Source organism: Rana temporaria, chromosome 1 (genome assembly GCF_905171775.1).
Source record: "Rana temporaria chromosome 1, aRanTem1.1, whole genome shotgun sequence".
NCBI classification, from domain to species: Eukaryota; Metazoa; Chordata; class Amphibia; order Anura; family Ranidae; genus Rana; species Rana temporaria.
The window spans coordinates 569985368-570008917 of record NC_053489.1 but is presented as its reverse complement, the minus strand read 5'-3'; the positions used below and the strand labels follow the sequence as shown (position 1 = coordinate 570008917).

The following is a 23550-nucleotide window of genomic DNA, read 5'->3' as shown; positions in this document are numbered from 1 at the left end:
CAGTACACTGTAATCACTGAACTACATTATCTCCATCCCTTCTCTCCCCCCCATCTGTCTCCCTCCCCCTCTCCTGTTCTTTCAAAACATTCACAATTTACTTTCACTTTCAGTTAGGCAGATAATATACGGTGCAAATTTCTTTCCTGCATCCACAGATTGCAGGAAAGAAACTTGCATGATTCCCCCATCAACACAGACAGTGGTGACAGGGGAATACCCAGCAATTATATTCTCCCGACAAACAGTGATTATCACCAGTGGCTATACAGCAACCACTAGTGATAATCATAAAAGAATCTGCTCATTAATGGTTCAAATCTCAGCCAGTTTCTGCTGAACCAGCTGAGATTTAAACTGTCTATGGCTGGTCTTAGCTCATAGGCAGCCCATACATTGATTAGCACTGTGGAGTGTCGGCTTCCTGGCGTGATCGGGCATGTGGGATTTCAAACACATCCGAGCCCATCTCTATTGGTTGTAGACAGTTGAGCTCCCTGCAGGTTGCTTAGCAGCAGTGGACCCTTCTCTGACGAGCTGATCGGGATGCAATCCAGGTGATGCTCTTAGTCAAATCCTAGTCATAAATATCAGTGATTTTATTGATCAAAGCCCACACTTTACAGGCATAGAGCCCACATGGCTGCTGATCATACGGTTGATTATATTTATGTGGTTGTACTCTTGATGCTAATAAATACTGTGTTTATTAGATCTGACTGGGAGCATTACCTGGATCACATGCCGATCAGCATGTCAACAGAGAAGGTTATACAGCATTACTGCTACTAGGTGACCAGCTGGGGGCTCAGCTCTCTATAACCAATAGTGCCAGCCTTCCCCTGCATGCACCCATAATGTCACCAGCACTAGGTCCTAATAGACTGCCGCCGCTGCCAAGGAGACAGACGCCAGACCAGCGCTGTAAATAGCAGGGACAGGACAGCTGGGGATCCCTACTGTGGCAGAACACCAGGGCCCGGTGGCAAGACAACCTTTGCAACCCTGATAGTTCTCCCACTGCTTTGGACCCTTATATTTTCTTGGTGTGCTGGTGACATATATCTCTTGTTTTCTGCCACCCTGGGGGGCCCCAGTATAGTAGGAAGGGAGCTCACTGCAGAACATGTGAACGGGCCCATAGTGGGATCGTAGTAAAGGGCCCCAGGATATATATATATATATATATATATATATATATATATAATTGCATTTTATAGTTGCCCCCCCTACTTTTGTCCCTGTCCCCCCATGTGCCCCCCCTAAATATGAAAGCTGGAGACGCCACTGCGTGGGAGTGACGTCATTGCGGCTCCGGCCAGTCACAGCGCCAGAGCCGCGATACAAGGAAGTCACTGCGGGAGAGATGGCGGTGGTGGAGGAGAGGAACAAGGACCGCTGCGGGGGCTTCGATCTCAGGTAAGTAATTCATAATGAGCTAGCTCATTATGCCTTTGTCTTGCATTTTTTTTTCTTTTTGTGGGTTTACTTCCTCTTTAAGAACATTCAACCAGAAGAGATGAGGAACATTCAACCCATAGAGTTAAGTGTAAGCTAAGAACATTTGACCAGAAAAGGAAGTAATATGAGGGGGAGACCTCAAGCACTGTAAACTATAGGTGTGTTTATGAAAAAAAGGCACAGCTATCCCTCCTGTTAAACTGCATGTTCATTAATTTTGTGAGAAAGGGGCAAAAATGTATGTTATTAGGCAATTTTTCTTCAAAATCTTTTTTTTGCTTCTGTGGTCCGACTGGGTACGTTCATTCTCAATGGTTCCACTGTATGTAGGAAGGTAGCCATCCTCTCTTTTTTGTTTGTTCCCAAAACGGACTAGGGTTATGAACCAGGGTGGATAAAAATCTATGATTTTTTTAAAGAAAATCCGATTTTTTTTATTTACCGGTAAATCAGATTTTTTGGGATTTAAACCAAATTTTGGGGATTTTTATCAAATTTATTTTAATAATATGCTTTTGGAGTAAAAATCTATCTAAAGATAGTTTTCTATTTAAGATACATTAATAATTGAGCATGAAATTGAACTTAGTTATGTAGCATGAGGCTGTATATTCTGCAATATTAACATTTTTGGTAAACTCAAAATCTACAAGGATCCTGATGAAATGAGTATGAATTCGAACTTTTTTTTTTTAAGCCTTCTCTAAGGCCCCGTACACACGATAGAATCCATCCGCAGATAAATCCCAGCAAATGGGTTTCTGCGGATAGATCCTATGGTGTGTACACGCCAGCGGATCTGTTTCCGTGGAGAAATCTCCTCTGGGATGGATTCCAGCAGATCGGATATTTGCTGTGCTGCACAACAAATCCATCTGCTGGAATCCATTCCAACGGATGGATCCGCTCGTCTGTACAGACTTACCGGATCCATTCGTCCAAAGGGATTCCCCGCACGCGTCGTAATGATTTGACGCATGCGTGGAATTCCTTATATGACAGCGTCGCGCCCGTCGCCGCGTCATAATCGCGGCGACGGCGCGACACGTCATCGGCAGAGGATTTCCGCGCGGATTTCAATGCGATGGTGTGTACACTCCATCCCATCGAAATCAGCGGAAATCTTTGAGAGGATTTATCCGTGGAAACGGTCCGCTGGACCGTATCTGCGGATAAATCCTCTCGTGTGTACGGGGCCTAAATCATGAACTCACCATGTTGTCTGTGCAGGGTGCAGGGTTATAGGGGGTACAGCATATGAAACATCATTGGGGAAAATGATGCCTTTGAGTTGAAGCCAGGCACATTGATGCTGAGGCAGCGTGTTATATTTACTTGAGAAGCCGCATACATACTAATTCTGGCCAAGCATAATATATAATCTGAGAGGCAGTAACATTGTGCTTAAAATCTTCTGTAGAGAATCTTTCTGGATTCAGTCATAAAGCCTGTTCTGTTCTGTTCGGCTTCTTGCACCTGGGAGCAGTGTGGCCCCCTCCACATTTTAGTTCACCTGGGAGGGACAGGTGCAGCATCTGACCTTGCTGCAGGCAACCTGTCAGACAAAAGGTCATCCCTGAACGCACAGAACCCTAAACACATGTATTACTAAGTATAGAATTCAGCCCGATATAGCTTGCCATAGACGTTGACAGGTTGCTGCAGGGGGGCTGGAGGCTGCACCTGCCCTCCCATGTGGATTAAAACTCTGGAAGAGATGCACTGATCCTAGATGGCTTTGTGTGCATGGGGCCTTAGCGCTGTAGGTTTTGGATGAGGCTTTGTAGGTTCTAATTTTGCTTGGCACTGCTTTAAACCTTACCAGCATATTCATTCACAGCACCACAAACCCGTGTTAGCTGGTGGCATGCGCCCAGGGTGTGCCAGTTGTGCCTAATCCCTAATCACCCTGTGCTGTGCAGATTCCCCCTGCTGCTTGGTTGCGAGAAAGGTTGGGGAATCTCTGTCCCCAAAAGTGAGACATCAGGGGCCTGTTTAGACCCCTGATATCTCACCAAAGCCCCCAATGGGGCACCTAGAAAATTGTAAAAAAAATATAGTAAAAATGATTGTATAAAAATATTATAAAAAAGAATGCAATTATAAAAATGTATAAATGTAAAGTATGGTAGCTGCACTGTGGGGAAGGGAATGGAAAAGGGGAAGTGAGAGGCGGGAGGGATCACTCAGCAGTGAAGAAAAAAATCTGATGATACTAAAATAAACAATACAGATGAAGGTGAACAAACACGTATAATACTGTGACGGTTTAGCAGTGAAAATACATGGTAAAATTGCTACTACATATACAAACACAAAAACTGGCATAAAATAAGTAAAAAATATATATAAAAAAGGTGCAAAACTATCCAAAAAATCACACAGGTGATAAAGTCCTGTCCATAAATAAAGATCAGATCTAAAAGTCCATTAAAAAACAGATAAAAAACTGATGAAGTCACGTGATGTGACGATACGTAGGGATTGGAGCACCGGGTACAGACAGAGTCTGAAGTTTTAACCACTTGCCGACGGCGCACCGTCGAAATACGTCCACAAGGTGGCTCTGCTGGGCGAGAGCACGTAATATGACGTCCTCTCTCCCAGCCGCCACTAGGGGCGCGCGCGCGCCGCTGGAGGCGCGCGCGCGCGCCCCCCGCTCGCCCCCGACTCCCGTGCGTGTGCCTGGCGGGCGCGATCGCCGCCGGGCACACGCGATCGCTCGTTACAGAGCGGGGACCGGGAGCTGTGTGTGTAAACACACAGCTCTCGGTCCTGTCAGCGGGGGAAATGCTGATCTTCGGTTCATACAATGTATGAACCGTGGATCAGTGTTTCCCCTAGTGAGGCCACCCCCCCCCCACAGTAAGAACACACCCAGGCATACTTAACCCCTTCCCCGCCCCCTAGTGTTAACCCCTTCACTGCCAGTGGCATTTTTATAGTAATCCAATGCATTTTTATAGCACTGATCGCTATAAAAATGCCAATGGTCCCAAAAATGTGTCAAAAGTGTCCGAAGTGTCCGCCATAATGTCGCAGTACCGAAAAAAAAAACGCTGATCGCCGCCATTACTAGTAAAAAAAATATAATAAAAATTACATAAAACTACCCCCTATTTTGTAAACGCTATAACTTTTGCGCAAACCAATCAATAAACGCTTATTGCGATTTTTTTTTACGAAAAATATGTAGAAGAAAACGTATCGGCCTAAACTGAGGAAAAAAAATGTTTTTTTATATATTTTTGGGGGATATTTATTACAGCAAAATGTAAAAAATATTCATTTTTTTCAAAATCGTCGCTCTATTTTTGTTAATAGCGCAAAAACTAAAAACCGCAGAGGTGATCAAATACCACCAAAAGAAAGCTCTATTTGTGGGAAAAAAAGGACGCCAATTTTGTTTGGGAGCCACGTCGCACGACCGCGCAATTGTCTGTTAAAGCGACAGAGTCCCAAATCGCAAAAAGTACTCTGGTCTTTGGGCAGCAATATGGTCCGGGGGGTAAGTGGTTAATACGAGTTCGGCGCTCGTGCATGTTTTACTTCACTACCTTAATGTGAGTTTATCTGTTTTTTATTACATTTTTCCATTATATGGAGTCACGCTATGGTCTCTCTTTCGCTCTTCTTAATGCTCCCATGATACATTGAGCCTTGCCATTTGGACATTTAAGGATCAGATCACACTCTCACCTGTATAGCCGACACTCTGAGGGGGATACGAGTTCGGCACTTGTGGATTTATGCCCGCTGTCCTTTCATTCATGCCGCTGAGAGCTGTCTTAGGAGTCTTAGGTGTTTTTATCAGCCCACTCAATCCAGCTGCGATCAGTATCTCTGTTAGCTGTTTGGACAAACAGCCGTGAGGTGGGCTGCTAGCACATCAGAGGTGTCATCACTGAAGATTCCTTTTCCTGCACGTTGCATTTTTTGGTGGAGGTGTTTCATCTAGACACTTTTCCATGGAGGAATTATTGAACTTTTAGATCTGATCTTTATTTATGGACAGGACTTTATCACTTGTGTGATTTTTTGGATAGTTTTGCACCTTTTTTATACATATTTTTTCACTTATTTTATGCCAGTTTTTGTGTTTGTATATGTAGTAGCAATTTTACCATGTATTTTCACTGCTAAACCGTCACAGGATTATAGGTGTTTGTTCACCTTAATCTGTATTGTTTGTTTTAGTATCATCAGATACCTTTTTTTTTTTTTCACTGCCGAGTTCACCCACGTTCCCTCCCACCTTTCACTTCCGCTTTTCCATTCCCTTCCCCACAGCGCAGCTACCATACTTTACATTATTATCACCCTTTCTGTTAGGATCAGATTCGCAGATGATGCTGCAGTTCTCCCCCCCTAGTCCATCAGACAGCGCCGGAGTTTTCTATTTCTATATAAAAATGTAATAATACAAAAAATCTAAAAAAGTAAACTGACATCAACCTCTGCCCTACTGACATTGTCCACTGTTCTACCGACGCTAGCCATTGCCCTTTATATTTATACACACACACAGACGCATGTGTGTTTGAGCTTTGGGGTGCACACCCTAATCTAATAGCTGGTGGGCAAGCCCATGTAGGTGCCTGCAGCATACCCCATATATGGGAGGGTAATGTAATTCATTGGACTGGATTTTACCTTCAAGTTCAGTGCTCTGTGGTCAATATTTTTATTTAGCCATCAGCCTGCATCCTTCTTTGCCTTTTCCTCACTGATATTAGGTTTAATGACCAAAACCTGAGAAAAAATAAATCCTCTGTGCATGTTCCATTTCTGAAGAAGTTTTTTAAATACAGTTTCATTTCAGTAGCTCAAGGCACTTCTACACCTGCAAGCCAAAGGTCCAGTCAACCTGTCCGCCATCATCCTGTTGGGGTTTTATGCTCAAAGCCTACACATTTTGCAGCTCAAAACCCCAAGTCTCTAGACTCCCATACCTGTAGCCTTGATACCCATAACAACCATCTCTAAAATAACAAGCCTACCCTATGCCATAGAACAGGGGTGTTAAACTCAATTTCATCGTGGGCCGCATAAGCAGTATGATTGCCCTCAAAAGGGCCGGTTGTATCTGTAAGATTAGATGTCCAGTGCATCCCTTCCCCTTACATTAGATGTCAAGACCCACCCCACCATAAGAAGTTGAATCCCCCACCCTCCCTTACATCACAGTGCACCCCCTTTCCTTATGCTGCTGGCAAGAAGAAGGATGCATTGCTTAAAAGCAGAAAGTGCAGGGTCTGGAGGAGGACCAGAGGTGGGCTGGAGCTCTCCTGCAGCTGTATCAGAGGTGCGAGGACCTCATGAAATAGCATGAAGGGCCGGATTCGGCCCGCGGGCCTTGTGTTTAACACCTGTGCTATAGAAGGATTTGTTGTCATGTGTATATCCTATTTTAGGTAAAGCCTAGTAATGTAAGTGCCTTAGATATACACTTCACCTGGCTACAAATTGCCAGAAAGATGCCCTTGATCCATTTACAGAGATTGTGTACTTTGATTCTCCTGTCAGTCCTTCAGCTGGGATTCTCTACCGAGTCCTTCAGAGCTTCTGCACCAGTGTAACCAGTTATCTGCATCTTATAGGGATACTATACATCAAGAGTTTTGAAAAGAAATTCACTAAAACCTCTGACTTTCCTTTACTGACTACCCAGTGATGGTAGAAGGAATTTAAAGAGTTAAAGCTATTCAGCAATGTTTTCTTATGTGCAATAATTAGTGTAAACTTGTCAGATTTATAGTATGTTAGTCTATAAAGTAACATTGAGGTAAAAGAACAGGTACCAAAATGTGTCTGCGAGAATTTTTCAATCATCCTAACCACAATCCTACCAGCAGTAAGACTCACCGTACCTTTTAACAGTCCACAACCTGATTCTCAGTGGCTACTACAGGCTCTAGGTATATATCGTTGAATAACAGGCTAGGGCTTAGTGCTCGTGAGGGCAGGGTTCGGGCTCTAGTCAGAAAAGATTAGGCCTACACACTCTGGACACATTGCCAGGAATAACAGTTGGGCCTCGTACACACGACCGAACATGTCTGCTAAAACTGGTCCGCGGACCAGTTTCAGCAGACATGTTCGGTCGTGTGTAGGGCCGACCGGACAATTTTCCGGCCGACCGGACAGGTTTCCAGCGGACAAATGTTTCTTAGCATGCTAAGAAACATGTCCGCTGGAAGCCTGTCCGTCGGACATGTCCGATGGTCAGTACGACTCATCGGACATGTCCGCTGACCCGAGAACCCGAGCATGGCGTCAAAGTGATGCGTGGAAGCATTGAACTTCCGGGTTCGTGCACGTCGCCGCGTCATCGTCGCCGCCACGTCACCGCGCCGTCACTGCATCGTCTGTCCGCGGGGAATTTGGTCTGATGGTTTTGCACCAGGAATAGCATATTAGGATGGGGAAATACTAGTAGGGACTTAGCTTCGCATGCTCAGACTTTGCATATTTAGGAAATATCAGAAAAGCTATTTCACTAACATGATCCAAGTGTCTGTGGCTGAAGTGGCCTAAAAGTCCCAGCTGGAAGACATGGCACATATATACATCAGGCTGACAGGTTCTCTTTAGGCTAGAATACCATAATTAATTGGCTTTGTAGTGGAGGGAACTGTTGCAGTAGTAACAATTTCCCCTACTTGTAAAGGTAATAAAGTTAAGCTGAAGGAAAAAGACAAATGATGCCTGCAGATTCAGATGCATTCTTTCATTCTCTAATCCAGGCTAAAAAGACAACAGCTGGAATCTGGTAATGCCAACGTGTGTTGTACATGAGGCCTAGTTCTCTTAAATCATAGCTTTATAAGTGATTTGTGCTTGTTTGTTATTGTAGGGTGAACAACTGCGTTGGATTCTCCAACTATAAGTTTTTTCTGCTCTTCTTGGCCTATTCCTTGCTGTATTGCCTATTTATTGTTGCCACAGATCTGCAGTATTTTATCAAGTTTTGGACAGTAAGTATGTTCTATGTTTACTGTAGATGACAATGTTTCTAATCCTCAGTTTTGTGCTAATGTATCATTTCAGTTTGGATACCCACAGATTTTGGTCCACCATAGTTTTGTACTAAATATGCCCAAATCAGTTTCTTCCCACAACGCTCTATGCCTGGAGTACCAACAAATTAAATCCTTTCAGAATTCCCTCCAAAACAAAAACAACTTTTCTCTTACAAGCATTGAAGGACACAGCTTGTCAGTATTTTTGATGGCAGGGTTATAGCACCACCTTCAGCAGTAGGACACTAGGCAGAAAAAAAAAGAACACAGTATCACCTATGGGTAGTCCTTAACTGGTAGTCGGATCCCCCCATCTGCGATAGGCAACTCATTTTTTTTTCTACCTAGTGTAGGAGTGTGTACCTAGCTCCCTGCTGGGTCTTTTAGTTCCACGTTTTTTCTTCCTTTATTTTTCTTAGGATTTCTCCTGCATAGATCTTCAGTCAACAGCTGAGCTAGGTGACAGGCTGGATGATCTAGATCCAGTATCACCCCTGCTAGGCTGGATTATCTAGGTTCAGTCTCATTACAGCTAGGCCAGGGAGTGCATGCAGAGGCCTAAAAGCATGCAGGTTTGGCTGCAAGGGCCCTATCCTGGATCCTAGGGGACCCCGTTTTGTGTTCCTCACGGGGGGCACATATGACGTTGTGACCTTGTTGCTCTGTCACAGTGTTCCCCCAGGCAGACAGCACCCCAGTTCCTACGGAGAGATGTTCTGTCGGGCAGGTACCCTGCTTCATCTGAGGTGGTAAGTAGCATTGTACGCCCTCCTTCTCCCTCCTCTCCCTGGGTGGCTGGAGTGGTCTACAGGTACCTTTTGTTTGTCCACGTGTTACTAGCACTGTGCTCCACAGAAAGGGACAGGTACATCGGATGGCCCCATCCAGCCACTTCTAATGTCTCAAGATGAACAGGTGGCTCTGTGTCTTTGGCCAGAGGAGGTCTGCTAATTTTCTGGTAGTCCCTGGGGTTGCCAGGGTGGCACTTCACTGTAGATGGGTTGGTCTTGCTTTTGGCCGCTTGTTCTGAGCTTCCAGAGTGCTACTCTTGGGCATACTGGTGGCTGCATGCGTCCTGGGGTAGCAACATTTGTTATTGCAACCATAGTTTGTGTCTCTTTTTTTAGTCAAAATTACATGATCGCCATGTTCCATGGGTTTGCTATCACATGGTTCTCTCAGCTGGCCCTTTGGTAGCCATTCTGGCCCTGGGCACAATGGTGGACATGCTGTGGATTCTGTTGGGCATCATCGGTGGCCATTGTGGTGTGGGAGGGTAGGTGCAGGTACCCTGCTGATCATTTCATACCCGGAGCACACGTGTGGTGCAGTCCTAAATTCTACAGCCTTGCTGCTTAAGGATGGCTCCTGAGGGGCAGTGGCATACCTACTGGAGGGGGGGGGTTCCAGTCCGCCCCAGGTGCAAAACATTTGGGGGGTGTCAGGCCGGCTATCAGAGCCAGGCAAAGGCAGTGGCAGGTGGTGGAGGTGCTTTGTAGCTGTGCTGGCTCACTGTGTTCGTGTGAGTTGGTAGCTTGAGTTGTTCAGTGTCATTGAGCTCAGATTGGGCTCTATACTGCCACCTCTGGCTGCTTCATGTATATGCACCCCTCATGTTACTGCCAGTAATGTATCTTCATAGGGACATGTGGAATCAAAACCTGGGACAAGGAAGACCACCTTGCAAGTGGGGGCTGTGAGTACAAGGGAGGAGGCTGTTTGTGTACAGGGGGGCAGAGCTGTGTGTGTGTTTACAGATATGTGTGTGGAGAGGTCTGGGGGGGGGGGGCAGCTACATAGTTACATAGCTAGTCAGGTTGAAAAAGACACAAGTCCATCAAGTTCAACCACAAGAAATAAAACAATAATAATATCGTACAATCACATATACCCAATTCTATACCCACAGGTGATCCAGAGGAAGGCAAAAAAAAAACAGCAAAGCATGATCCAATTTGCTACAGCAGGGGAAAAAAATCCTTCCTGATCCCGTATGAGGCAATCGGATATTCCCCGGATCAACTTTACCTATAAATGTTGGTACCCAGTTATATTATGTACATTTAGGAAAGAATCCAGGCCTTTCTTAAAGCACTTTACTTAGCTGGCAAGAACCACCTCTGGAGGGAGTCTATTCCACATTTTCACAGCTCCTACTGTAAAGAAACCTTTCCTTATTTGGAGGTGAAATCTTTTTTCCTCTAGACGTAAAGAGTTCCCCCTAGTCCTCAGTGTTGACCGTAAAGTGAATAACTCAACACCAAGTTCACTATATGGACCCCTTATATATTTGTACATCTTGATTATATCCCCCCTTAATCTCCTCTTATCAAGAGTGAATAAATTCAGTTCCTCTAATCTTTTCTCATAGCTGAGCTCCTCCATGCCTCTTACCAGTTTGGTTGCTCTTCTCTGCACTTTCTCCAGTTCCCCAATATCCTTCTTGAGAACTGGAGCCCAAAACTGAACTGCATATTCCAGATGAAGTCTTACTAATGATTTGTACAGGGGCAAAATGATATATCTCTCTCTGGAGTCTATACCTCTTTTAATACAAGAAAGGACCGCAGCTTGGCATTGCATGCCATTATTGAGCTTATGATCTACCAAAACCCCCAGATCCTTCTCCACTACGGATCCCTCAAGTTGTACTCCCTCTAGTATGTATGATGCATGCATATTCTTAGCCCCCAAGTGCATAACTTTACATTTATCAACATTAAGCCACTTAGTCGCCCAATTAGACAGAGCATTAAGGTCGGCTTGTAAATTGGAGACATCCTGTAAGGACGTTATTCCACTGCATAGCTTGGTGTCATCTGCAAAGACAGAAATTTTACTTTTGATCTCAGACCCAATATCATTTATAAAGATATTAAAAAGTAAGGGTCCCAGCACTGAACCTTGGGGTACACCACTGATAACCTTGGACCATTCAGAGTAAGAATCATTAACCACGACTCTGTCTTTTAGCCAATCTTGAATTCTGTCTTTTAGCCAGTTTTCTATCCATTTACAAACTGATATATCCAATCCTGTAGACTTTACCTTACACATGAGCCGTGTGTGGGGAACTGTATCGAAACACTTTTGCAAAATCCAGGTATACCACGTCCACAGCCACACCTCTGTCCAAGGTTATACCTCTTCATAAAAAGAAATCAGGTTTGTCTGACAACTTCTGTCTTTCATGAATCCCTGTTTGCTGCTTAAATAGTTTTTTTCCAGCAAGAACTCGTCTATGTGGTCTTTTATTATACGTTCCAGTATCTTCCCAACTATAGAAGTTAAACTAACAGGTCTATAGTTACTTGGTAAAGACTTTGTTCCCTTTTTAAATATGGGCACTACATTGGCCCTGCTCCAATCCAGTGGTACTATTCCTGTCATTAATGTCATTAATGAGTCCCTAAAAATGAGATACAGTGGCTTTAAAATGACAGAGCTCAATTCTTTTAGGATCCATGAGTGTCTACAGGTGTGTGTGTGTGTTGGGGGGCAGCTAAGTGTCTACAGGTGTGTGTGTGTGTGTGTGTGTGAGAGAAAGGGGGGGAAGCTGAGTGTCTACAGGTGTGGGGGGGGGGCTGAGTGCGTACAGGTGTGTGGGTGGGCTGAGTGTGTACAGGTATGAGGGGGCTGAGTGCGTACTGGCAAGAGGGGGCTGAGTGCATACAGGTAGGTGGGCTTAGTGCGTACAGATATGTGGGGGCTGAGTGCGTACAGGTGGGTGGGCCGAGTGTGTACAGGTATGATCAGTGAGGGGGGTGCCAGATATAGAATCCGCTCTGGGTGCCAAATGCTCTAGGTACAGGGCAGGGGTGCTGAGCTTCTTTTGGTTTTCTAGGTGGCTGTGTCTTCTTTCTTATGGGACATGGAGGTAGAAAGTTCCCTGGTTTACCAGACTTCGTTTTTGTTGGTTCACAGATCTGTGGATTTTCCTGCTACCGACAATTCGGTTTTTGAACTGATATAATTTGACTGCACAATAGAGTTTCTTTCCTATTCACTGGATGAGTCCTTTCCTTCCAAGCTCCTATGGCTGTGTAGGACCTGTTTCTTTAGGGCATTTTAACCCCGGCCCTTGCCCTGAAGAGGTTCTGGGGATTCATTCCAATCTGTTTGAAGTTCTGAAGAATGGAAGGGTCAGGCCGATTCTGGACCTCTATGCCTGAATCATTTTTGTGAAGGTGCAAAGGTTCATGTTAGAATCCATCTGTTTTGACATTCTGTGGTGGTTTTCCTTTATCAGGGGGATCTCCTGGTACCAAGGTGCTTGCTCTGGTCCTGACATTATTGAGACAAAGGCAAATTGCTATCGTAAGCTATTTGGACAACCTCCTCCTGCGGCAGAGTCTCACTCATCCCTGATGGGCAATTTGGCGATTACCTTTCGCACTCTACAGAAGTTTGGTTGGATTCTAAACTTCAAGAAGTTCATGGAGGAGTGGAAAAGGACTCCAGTGGCAACCTGTGAAGCTTTGTTGAACTCCATGCCCAAGAGGGTTATACTGGAAAATAATGGTGGCCACACAAAATATTGACACTTTGGGTCCAATTTGGACATTTTTCACTTAAGCCCTGTACACATCGGTTTTCACCGATGTTTTCCATTGGTGAAAAAAAATAGAACATGTTTTAAAATGTTCCTATGGATAAAAAACTGATAGAAAAAAAACATCGTCTGTGTGGAAGTCCATCAGTCAAAAATCCACACATGCTCAGAATCAAGTCGACGCATGCTTGGAAGCATTGAACTTAATTTTTCTCAGCACGTCGTAGTGTTTTACGTCACCGCGTTTGGACACGGTCAGATTTTTGACCGATGGTGTGTAGGCAAGACTAATGAAAGTCAGCTTCATCGGATATCCGATTGGATTAGATTCCATCAGATATCCGATTGTGTGTACAGGGCTTTAGGGATGTACTCACTTTTGTTGCCAGCGGTTTAGACATAATGGCTGTGTGAGTTATTTTGAGGGGACATCAAATTTACACTGTTATACAAGCTGTACACTCACTACTTTACATTGTAGCAAAGTGTCATTTCTTCAGTGTTGTCACATGAAAAGATAGAATAAAATATTTACAAAAATGGGGTGTACTCACTTTTGTGAGATACTGCATGTCAGTCCATCTCTGGTGGAGGGGGAACACAGGAGGGTGATGGCAGTCTTTGCAATCTCTGTTGAAGTTAATCTGTATTACATACATCTACCATATAAGATTTGCTTGTGTTGTGGTACATTGCACGCTTGAAGTTTACAAATTAAAATAAGGTGGCCAGTGGACAGAATTTGATTTTTTTTAAGGATTTTCTATGTTTAAGTAATAATAATGAAAATAGCATGCATTGAATAATTCAGCAAATTGCCAAACCCAGCTGTGGTATGTTTACTAGAAGCAGAATTTATACAGATGGCAGAGAACTGTGTATTTGCCTTGACTGGCACAAATCAGATGCTTTTGCTTCACTTATCCAGATACAGTATTTTATACAGATTCATTCCAACTTCAGTCATCCTTCTCAGGCTTCATTTTAGTTTGGTAGCCTCCCAATTTTTTCTTTGCCCTACGTATGATTTTAGATCTTTCACTCAGGACAGTACCAAGCATACAGTATCTAATTGGGGTTTTGGTGCACAGGTGCAATACAGTAATGTCTTTATAATTCGGGGGATTGGTGCACGGGTGCAGGACAATAATACCTTTATAATTGGGCACTCCAAAGTAAACAGTAATGAGACACACTTTGGCCCGGATTCACAAAGCACTTACGCACCTCGAGATACGCCGCGTAAGTGTAAGTATGCGCCGTCGTATCTATGCGCCGTGCCCATAAACTGAGATACGCCTGAAAATAGGCTTCATCCGACCAACGTAACTTTCCTACACCGGCGTATAGTGGGCGCATATTTACGCTGGCCGCAAGTGGCGCTCCCATTGATTTCCTATTCAAATATGGAAATGAGGGAGATACGTCGATTCACAAACGTACTTGTGCCTGGCGCATAATATACGCGGTTTGCGTAAGTCGTACGTCCGGCGTAAAGTTATTTCCCAAATATGAGGCGCAACTCATGCTAAGGTATGGACCAGGGAACACAGCCATCGTATTTTACGTCGTTTACGTAGTACGTGAATAGGGCTGGACGTAGGTTACGTTCACGTCGTAGGCAGTGATCCGTCGTATCTTAGGGAGTAGTTCCGACGTGATTCTGAGCATGCGCACTGGGATACGTCCACGGGACGGCGCATGCGCTGTTCGTTTTAAGTACTTGTATGGCACTCGGCCCATCATTTGCATGGGGTCACACCTCATTAGCATGGCTCACGCCCATCTCCACCTACGACGACTTACGCTGAGGGAACCCAGCGCAGTTTGGGAGGCAAGTGCTTTGTGAATTCGGTGCTTGCCTCTCTGCGCGACGTCGGCGTAGCGTATATTAGATACGCTACGCCGGCATAAATATGCGTCAATGTATGTGAATCCGGGCCTATGTGTCCCCTTCAGGGGCAGACTGACAACTCATGGGGCCCCCGGGCAATAGATTATGGGGTCACACAGTACACACACACACATACAGTGTACATACACAGTATACACACATAGACACATGATATACACACACAGTATACATACACATACACACCTTGGGATTTTTTTTTAAAAACACAGATTTTTACATACTGTCCCTGGTTTTACTGAGCTAGCAACCCTGATGGAATGGCATGGGGCCCTCGGGCAGTGCCCGAATGGTCAGTCCACCCCTGGCCCCCTCACCCTCCTGTCAAGCCCAGTTCCGACCAACATTCCTGTCTGAAACCTTGACACATGATTCAAAACCTGGACTGTGGGTACATTTTGGACAGGTGGCCACCCTAAATTAGACACAATCCACCCTTGCAGTGGGCTCCCCCAAAACTGCAAGGGTTAAATGCTCATTAGGTCTTTGGGGCTGGCTCCGCAACTCTCCCCTTTTCCCACTGCCACTATGAACTGTCCCTTGGCATTATCACATACAACGTAGGATGAGGTAGGATTGCAATTATGGCTGGAAGCACCTTAGAGAGGGACCTTGTATGAGAAAGAAGGTAAATATTACATCTCATTCCTGCATCCCTATACAGGGCGGCAGTTAACCCTTGCCCTGCAGGATGCCCCATTGCAAGGTTAGATTTTGTCCAATTCATGGAGATGGGCTTTAAATATCATCATGAAAATATGGCTCAGCGAGTGATTTCAAATGTAAAAAGCCTGTCCAAAAGACTTCTAGCATTAATAATAATTCATTTTAGGTACTCTGCAATTCCACATTTCTTTCTATTCATTCTTAATTCTAAATCTCGCTGTATTCAGAACAGGAATAAGGTCTTGTAATTGTAATTCTTCCATTATAAATGCTGAATGTTCCATTCCCTAATGATGACCTTTGATTGCTCAGCAATCTCCCTTGTGCTTGCACTGAAGACTTAAAGGTCAGAACTGCTCTGCAGATAATGTATGTTTCCTCTGCCCTTTTCATCATCTAATCACTTTTTCTCCGTCTTACCTTACAGAATGGTCTGCCTGATACACAAGCCAAATTCCACATTATGTTTTTGTTTTTTGCGGCTGCCATGTTTTCTGTCAGTTTGTCCTCCCTCTTTGGCTATCACTGTTGGCTTGTCTGTAAGAACAGATCTACATTAGGTGAGTTTTAGTTAGTTGTATAATTTACAGGTCTTAATGAACAACCTACATGGAAATTGAAGCACCAGCAAACTGCAGTTGATTTACATTGTGTTCAATCGAGCCCTGTTGAAAGTGGCGTTTTTGGCCCCCTCAGTGCATTGGATACTTTTTGGATTGTCCCCCTGACTTTTATTGGAATAAAGTTGTATCTAGACCTCTTAGCAGTGGTGTGGGGCTTCTATTTTGTATTTTTGTTACATTACAATACAAACCAAGAAGCCTGTGAAGATCCCCTGGGGCAGGAGTGTCCAACTCATTTTATTGCTGGCTGCATCAGCTTTATGGTTACCTTCAAAAGGCTGGTTGTATCTTTAGGACTATATAAATGTATCTAGTGCTTTTTTTCTAAGAAAATAGGTGCAGGAAGTTAACCACACACCCCAGCCGAACCGCATCAAACAGTGGGAGTGGCAAATTACACTAAGGCCCCATACACACGAGAGGATTTATCCGCAGATACGGTCCAGCGGACCGTTTCCACGGATAAATCCTCTCAAAGATATCCGCTGATTTCGATGGGATGGAGTGTACACACCATCCCATTGAAATCCGCGCGGAAATCCTCTGCTGATGACGTGTCGCGCCGTCGCCGCGATTATGACGCGGCGACGGGCGCGACGCTGTCATATAAGGAATTCCACGCATGCGTCAAATCATTACGACGCGTGCGGGGAATCCCTTTGGACGAATGGATCCGGTAAGTCTGTACAGACGAGCGGATCCATCCGTTGGAATGGATTCCAGCAGATGGATATGTTGTGCAGCACAACAAATATTCGATCTGCTGGAATCCATCCCAGAGGAGATTTCTCCGCGGAAACAGATCCGCTGGCGTGTACACACCATAGGATCTATCCGCAGAAACCCATTTGCTGGGATTTATCTGCGGATAGATTCTATCGTGTGTACGGGGCCTAACAGTGGGAGGATCTTAAAGGGGCAATAAATACCAAGAGTGCGTTATGTGCAGAGTTTAGGAATGCGCTATGTACAGAGTGCAGAGTTCAGGGGTTGGCTATGTACAGAGTGCAGTTTCAGGGGTGCCCTAAGTACAAAGTACAGAGTTCAGAAGTGCACTGTATACCAGGTGCAGGGTTCAGGGGTCTGCTATGTACAGAGTGCAGTTCCCATGGTGCACTATGAATAGAATGCACTGTATACAGAGTGCAGGGTTTAGGGGTGTTCTATGCACAGTGTTCAGCTCTCTTTCACAGGCTGTCCACATCTCACTTCCACCTCTCCTCAGCTCTGAGCTCTGCACCGCTCTCCCCATCTCCCACCTCTGCACACATCTCCCTCCACAGCCCTCATCTTTCCCCACCTACAAGCTTCCTTGCATCTCACCTACCCGGCCTGGCTCTAGTGTGGGCCACATCTGTGCACCCGGGCAAAAATATGGATCACAGTGTAGCTTACCACACTACCCTGCATCGGCATCTCCCTTGTCCCTGTCATGAAAAAGAGGGACCCCACAATCAGGAGAATGTCAGTGTTTGTAAGTCACCACATCCCTAGAGTTATGGAAAAAACATGAAATACCCCCTCAAGGGTGGGACTTTATAAGTGACACAAACACGTGAATGAGTAGAAAAATATATAGCAAATTTATTTAAACAATTTAAGTAAGGACATCGTACAGTGTCCTAGCAAGGATAAAAAACCACATGCAAGTGGTATACAGATCCTATTTGTAAAGCAATAAAACAGACATGAGACAAAAATTGGTCCAACCCGACAGCCGTTTCGGTATCTGTGATCCTTCTTCAAGGGGTATTACAGACGATCATTGTGTCAGAGAAATACATGTCTATTAGAAAAGAGATATATACACATATTACATAGAAAAAATTCAACTTAAACAATATTTACAACTCTAGTGACCGAAATTGTTAAAAAACATGGGGAAGGGGGAGACAAGAAAAGGACAGCCATACAACTATGTCATTTATCAAAACAGATATGAGTTACTTACAGTCAATAAGATCTGTAGATAGAGTCCTGTCTCAGTGTGAAAGTACGCCAAAAACAAGGGGAGAATGCTGTATATGGAGATCAATGTCTCTGTGTTCACGGGGAGGATATACAATCATAGCCTACCAAAAAGGTCCACGCCTAGGGAAGGAAGGGAAAGAGGAAAGAAGAGAAAAAAAAAAATAATAATATATATATATATAATATGTATATATCATTATTTGTTGCATTCAAAGAGTTAAATGCAGACACACATTTATAGCAAAAAAGAGTAACCCCATAGAGCTGGTAATCCAAAAATGGAGAGTAACTTACCAGATATGGGAATCCATATAGGAGAGGGTATGCATGTGCCAGAGAACAAAAGTTCAGCCACAAGGAGACAAACTACCCAGATTATCCTATGTTTCAGGAAGGGTGGATTGCTGGGTGATCGCAGGCAGAGATCACTGGAAAAAGGAATTTAGGAGTATATATAAATAATATGTATGGCTAGTCTGGTGAAGTGTGCATAAAGGCACAGCACCAAAAACAAACAATAAGCCAAACATCAACAACCAGTGGTCCTACCTGCATGTGAGAAGTCTCCATAAGTCCAGCAGACGCCATGACAGTCAGAGACAATAGTGTCTGCAATGGGCTTAAATAGAGTCCATTAGTGGCTATGGCGCATGCGCGCGCGCACGTGCTGCGTAGTGACGCAATTGCGTCTTGGAAAAAAGTCATGAGTGCGGGGCTGGCAAGGATCTGTGAGAGCTGCTAAGAGGAAAGATGTCCTTGTAAACACTGGAGGCTTCTGTGTTTACAAGTGACAGTGGTAAGCGGGAAGCGTAGGTTGAAAGCTGGAGGTGGTGGAATGGAGGTCTACCACATTCCAGCAGAGAAAAAGCCTTGGGAGGGCCACATAAAATGGCCTGGTGGGTCGGATTCCTTGTTTTTGACACATGTGCTCTGGGGTGTAGAAGCCACCTGCCCAAGAACCAAATTATTTACATCAATACTTTGGGATAGCAATACTATTAAGATAACCTTATTGGTCCTGCACTGTTTTTGCAGTGTATATCCAGTCATTACCCAAGTTTACTGACAATCTTCCAATCCCCCTCTAGAGCTTGTCAGTTCCTGTTGATGTAGACCTGTCCTTAGAACCCTTATTTCCCAAGAGCCCTTGTGCGCAGGCTTTCGGCATCTAAGGCAGCAGTGTAATATGACAGAGCATGTTGAGGGATAGGCAGATTTCTGTGGTTGAGCAGGCATGGCTGACAACACTTTTTGAGCTTTACTGTCCACTCAACAAACAGAAAGTTAGGTACACACGGGATCATTGGCAGATCAGCAGGTATTTTGTTGTATTGTAAATGGGTAAAGCATGGGAAAATGTACATGTATTGTAGAGATTTTCAAATATCGTATTTTTTATTTTGCCCTGACGCACATTTTACGTCTTTGTCAGCCGTCGCAGTTATACTGGGGTAGGTTGGCTCCCCTGGGCGAATCGCCATAACTGTACATCGGCCACCTAAGAGCTCTAGAGGTGCACACGCCCTGGCGCGACACCAGAGCTGATGCGTGTGGCTGGCAGGCACGATGCCCCCTAGCCACCCGCGATCACTCCTGACAGAGGCAGAACTGTCACTGTAAATAGACAGATCGCCGTTCTGTCAGGAGAGAGAAGACAGATCTGTTGTTCCTACTAATTTGGAACCGCAATTGGTCTCCTCCTCCAGGCAGTCCCATTCCCCCATAGTTAGAAAAACTCCCTTGATCTCCCCCTAGTGTTAACCCCTTTCCTATCAGTGACAGTTATACAGTAATCAGTGGCTATTTTTAGCTCTTATCTCTGTATAGATGTCAATGGTCCCAAAAAATTGTCAAAAGTGTCCGCCGCAATGTCACAGTCCCGCTAAAATTTGAAGATAACCACCATTACTAGTAAAAAAAATGTAATAAATAAAAATGCCATAAATATATTCCCTATTTTATAGACTCTATTTTGTTGTTTATAGCGCAAACAATAAAAAATACAGAGGTGATCAAATACCACCAAAAGAAAGCTCTTTTTGTGGGGGGAAAAAAAAGACATCAATTTTATTTGGGTACAGCATCGCACGATCGCGCAATTGTTAGTTAAAGCGACGCAGTGCGGTATCGCAAAAAATGGCCTAGTCATTAAGGGTAAAATCCTTCCGGTCTTTAATTGGTTAGATTTTATATGATTTATGAATTATTTGTTAAACCTTATTATTACATAAATCACATATGGTAAGATTCATCCATGATATTCAATTTTCAAAGCATGTCATCTAGAGCTCAAAAAAGGCCAACGCTTGGCAGCCTATACAGACTAATTATTAATGATGTCCCTGGGGGTATTCCTCCTCCGAGTCATTTAGTTTTATATTTAGCACAACAACTACATAGAGCATAAATCTTATAATATACTGGCTGCATGTGGCAAATATTAAAGTAGAACTCCTAGCAGAATACAAAAAACACCTGGTAATGCAGTATTTGCATAAAAAAATATTGTTAAATTACTTACTAGTGTAAGTACCTGAATTTGATATGGCATCAGCATCTTGTAATTCCCGTACATCAGAACTTAGACTGGGAAGGGCAACATAAGCAGCTGGCCTGGTGTGCTGCATGTCGATATGCGGAGAAGGAACGTGCTGACAGAAGTAGAAAGCAGAGGGGTCATCTCGTCATTGTGTTGTTGCTCTTTCATGGTCCACTCATTAAGCTGTGGGCAGGGAGGGGACAAAGCTGTATAGCTTAAATGCAGCAAAGATAAGTCAGGTCAGTGGCCTAGCTCTGCCATCTGATAGGGTTGTGTAAATCTTATGAAGATACAACTAGCACGAGTGCACCAATCTAGTGCAGCAAAGTTACTATAATGAACTGAAAAAGTAATAAAATACACTTATGATCAGTGGCGGCTGGTGGCATTTTTTTTGGAGGGGGGGGGGCAGCAAACAATGCAACCCACAGGAACCTCCCATCACCCAGTAGATTGGGTCACTGGCCCTGCACTTACCCCATCTAGGTCACGATGGCTCCAGGCTTCCCCTGTATCTGATCCTCCCCTGCATCACACAGTGCATCTCCTCTCCTCCGTGCGTCTTCGTCTTCCTCCTCCTAGGTGGCAAATCGGATCACCTCTCCTTTTGGCCCATCAGGTGACGAGGATTTATGACCCGCTTCGTGAATCAGTTTAATTAATATTAATTTGCTATAGTCACACAAGTGGGTGTGCGCGGGGCGCAGTGCTCTGTGCCCTGAGCCCACCCTTTTTTGAAGCCTATTAGAGCCTTTGAAGCCTATTAGAGGCCTTGGCTCTAATCATGTGCTTAAAAAAAATAAAAATATTGGAACTCATGCGTCCAGCAGTGGTGCCCTCCGTATGGACGGGCCACCACTACTCATGATGGTATGAAATAGCCAGTTATCTATGGTTCAAACAACAATCCTCCTGTGGAATCCAGGAGCCATCTTGCGATGGCCAGTGGTGTGGCCAAACACTGAGTTACATCCAAGGACGCTGAGATCAGCTAGAAGAATCAGAACCCATGACAAAGAGGTATTCCACACAGAAGTGCGTTGCCTTGGAGATGGACCACTCTGACAAGAAGTAGAATTTGAAGAACTTTACCTTTTTGGCAGCGGGGCACCATGATAGAACAATGTCACAGTGGATCCCCCTTTTTCTGGCCAATGGTCACATCCCTGTGATTCAGCATTTAGTCCCACCATTGGCAACCACCATAGAGCCCCTCCTTTTCACACAGTGGATAACTGTGGCCCTGTTCTTGACACCATGATTATCATTGCCATACGTGGCCAGAATGTACTCTTGCTTCAGATCAGCAGATGACCTTGACCAAGAGCACTTAAGTTGGCTGTTTAGAAATCCCCCAGCATTTCCACTCATCCCATTCCCCCCACCAAGGAGTAAGAGAAGGAATAAAAATATAGAATACATGGAAGGGAGAGGAAAATAGGGGCAGGAAGAAAAAAAAAATGGAGAGAAATAGTAGAAAAAACAAAAAAGATGGCTAGAGAGAGGGATGGGGAAAAATAAATTAGGATAGCCAGAGATAAGAGGGAAAGAAAGGAAAACAAAGAGAAAGAGTGGTAAATCCTAAAATGTACCATATGAGGTTTTAATACTTTACGAGTGGAAGGGACTCAGGGAGTGCTAAATTTCCGTGAGTTAGGGTCGCAAATTGCTTGTCTTGCCTTGGGTGCTGACAACCCACGCTACAAAAATAATTTTACTGTTGGGGGTCCCCACAACTTGGGAAATTTTATCAAGGGGTCACGGCACTAAATGGTTGAGAACCACTGCCCTATATTGTCAGCAGGCAAATAATGCTGGGTTCTTGCTGTATGTACCCATTGTTGGGGATAGCACACCTCAAGAAGCCTTCATGAGATGTGATCTGCAGACAATTTGAGGAGGTTTCTCCAGAACCCATCTCAGTTCTGCACTTTATCAGGTGATGTTCTTAACAGTGTGGCTCAGATTCCTTTCCTCCATGACTATAGATGTTTCGCTAGACCGGAGCTGGTCAGGAGATTGTTAGAACCATATTTGGGGCTCAAGTATAGGCAGGTCCTGCAGAGTTTCAGAGGCACCACCATTAGGCCTTGTACACACGGCCAGACATGTCCGATGAAAACGATCCGCGGACCGTTTTCATCGGACATGTCTGCTAGGAGATTTTGGTCTGATGGTTGTACACACCATCAAACCAAAATCCCCGCGGACAGAGAACGCGGTGATGTATAAGACACCGACGTTCTCTGACGAGGAAGTTCAATGCTTCCACGCATGCGTCGAATCAATTCGACGCATGCGCGGGATTTCGGGCCGCTGGTTATACGTTATAACCAGCGGACATGTCCGATGAGTCATACTGACCATCGGACATGGTTCCAGCGGACAAGTTTCTTAGCATGCTAAGAAACTTTTGTCCGCTGGAAACCTGTCCGCTCGGCCAGGAATCCGGTCCGGTAGGCCCTACACAGGGTCGGACATGTCCACGGAAACTGGTCCGCGGACCAGTTTCAGCAGACATGTTCGGTCGTGTGTACGAGGCCTTAGGCCCCATACACACGAGAGGATTTATCCGCGGATACGGTCCAGCGGACCGTATCCGCGGATAAATCCTCTCGAGGATTTCAGCAGATTTCTATGCGATGGCGTGTACACACCATCGCATTGAAATCCGCGCCGAAATCCTCTGGCGATGACGTGTCGCGCCGTAGCCGCGATTATGACGCGGCGACGGGCGCGACGCTGTCATATAAGGAATTCCACGCATGCGTCAAATCATTACGACGCGTGCGGGGAATCCCTTT

At 44.7% G+C, this 23550-nt stretch overlaps 1 protein-coding gene and 1 long non-coding RNA gene across 4 annotated transcripts in view; one reads left to right on the top strand and one right to left on the bottom strand.

Moving 5' to 3' along the window:
• The window catches only part of ZDHHC2 (zinc finger DHHC-type palmitoyltransferase 2), a 205346-nt gene that overhangs the window by 135214 nt on the left and 46582 nt on the right, over positions 1-23550 (top strand). For both annotated transcript variants that reach the window (XM_040334664.1, XM_040334663.1), the window contains exons 7-8: positions 8318-8438; positions 16041-16173. In XM_040334664.1, coding sequence (XP_040190598.1) covers positions 8318-8438; positions 16041-16173 — 254 coding nt within the window. The remainder of the gene's footprint in view (positions 1-8317; positions 8439-16040; positions 16174-23550) is intronic.
• Positions 17797-18905, bottom strand: LOC120922285. Of its 2 annotated transcripts, XR_005745200.1 has the most exons (4): positions 18757-18905; positions 18502-18635; positions 18188-18327; positions 17797-18022 (listed from the first exon to the last, which is right to left on the bottom strand). It is a non-coding gene; the product is annotated as an uncharacterized LOC120922285 (long non-coding RNA). The 2 variants fall into 2 exon arrangements; XR_005745194.1 differs by having other exon boundaries at positions 18502-18897.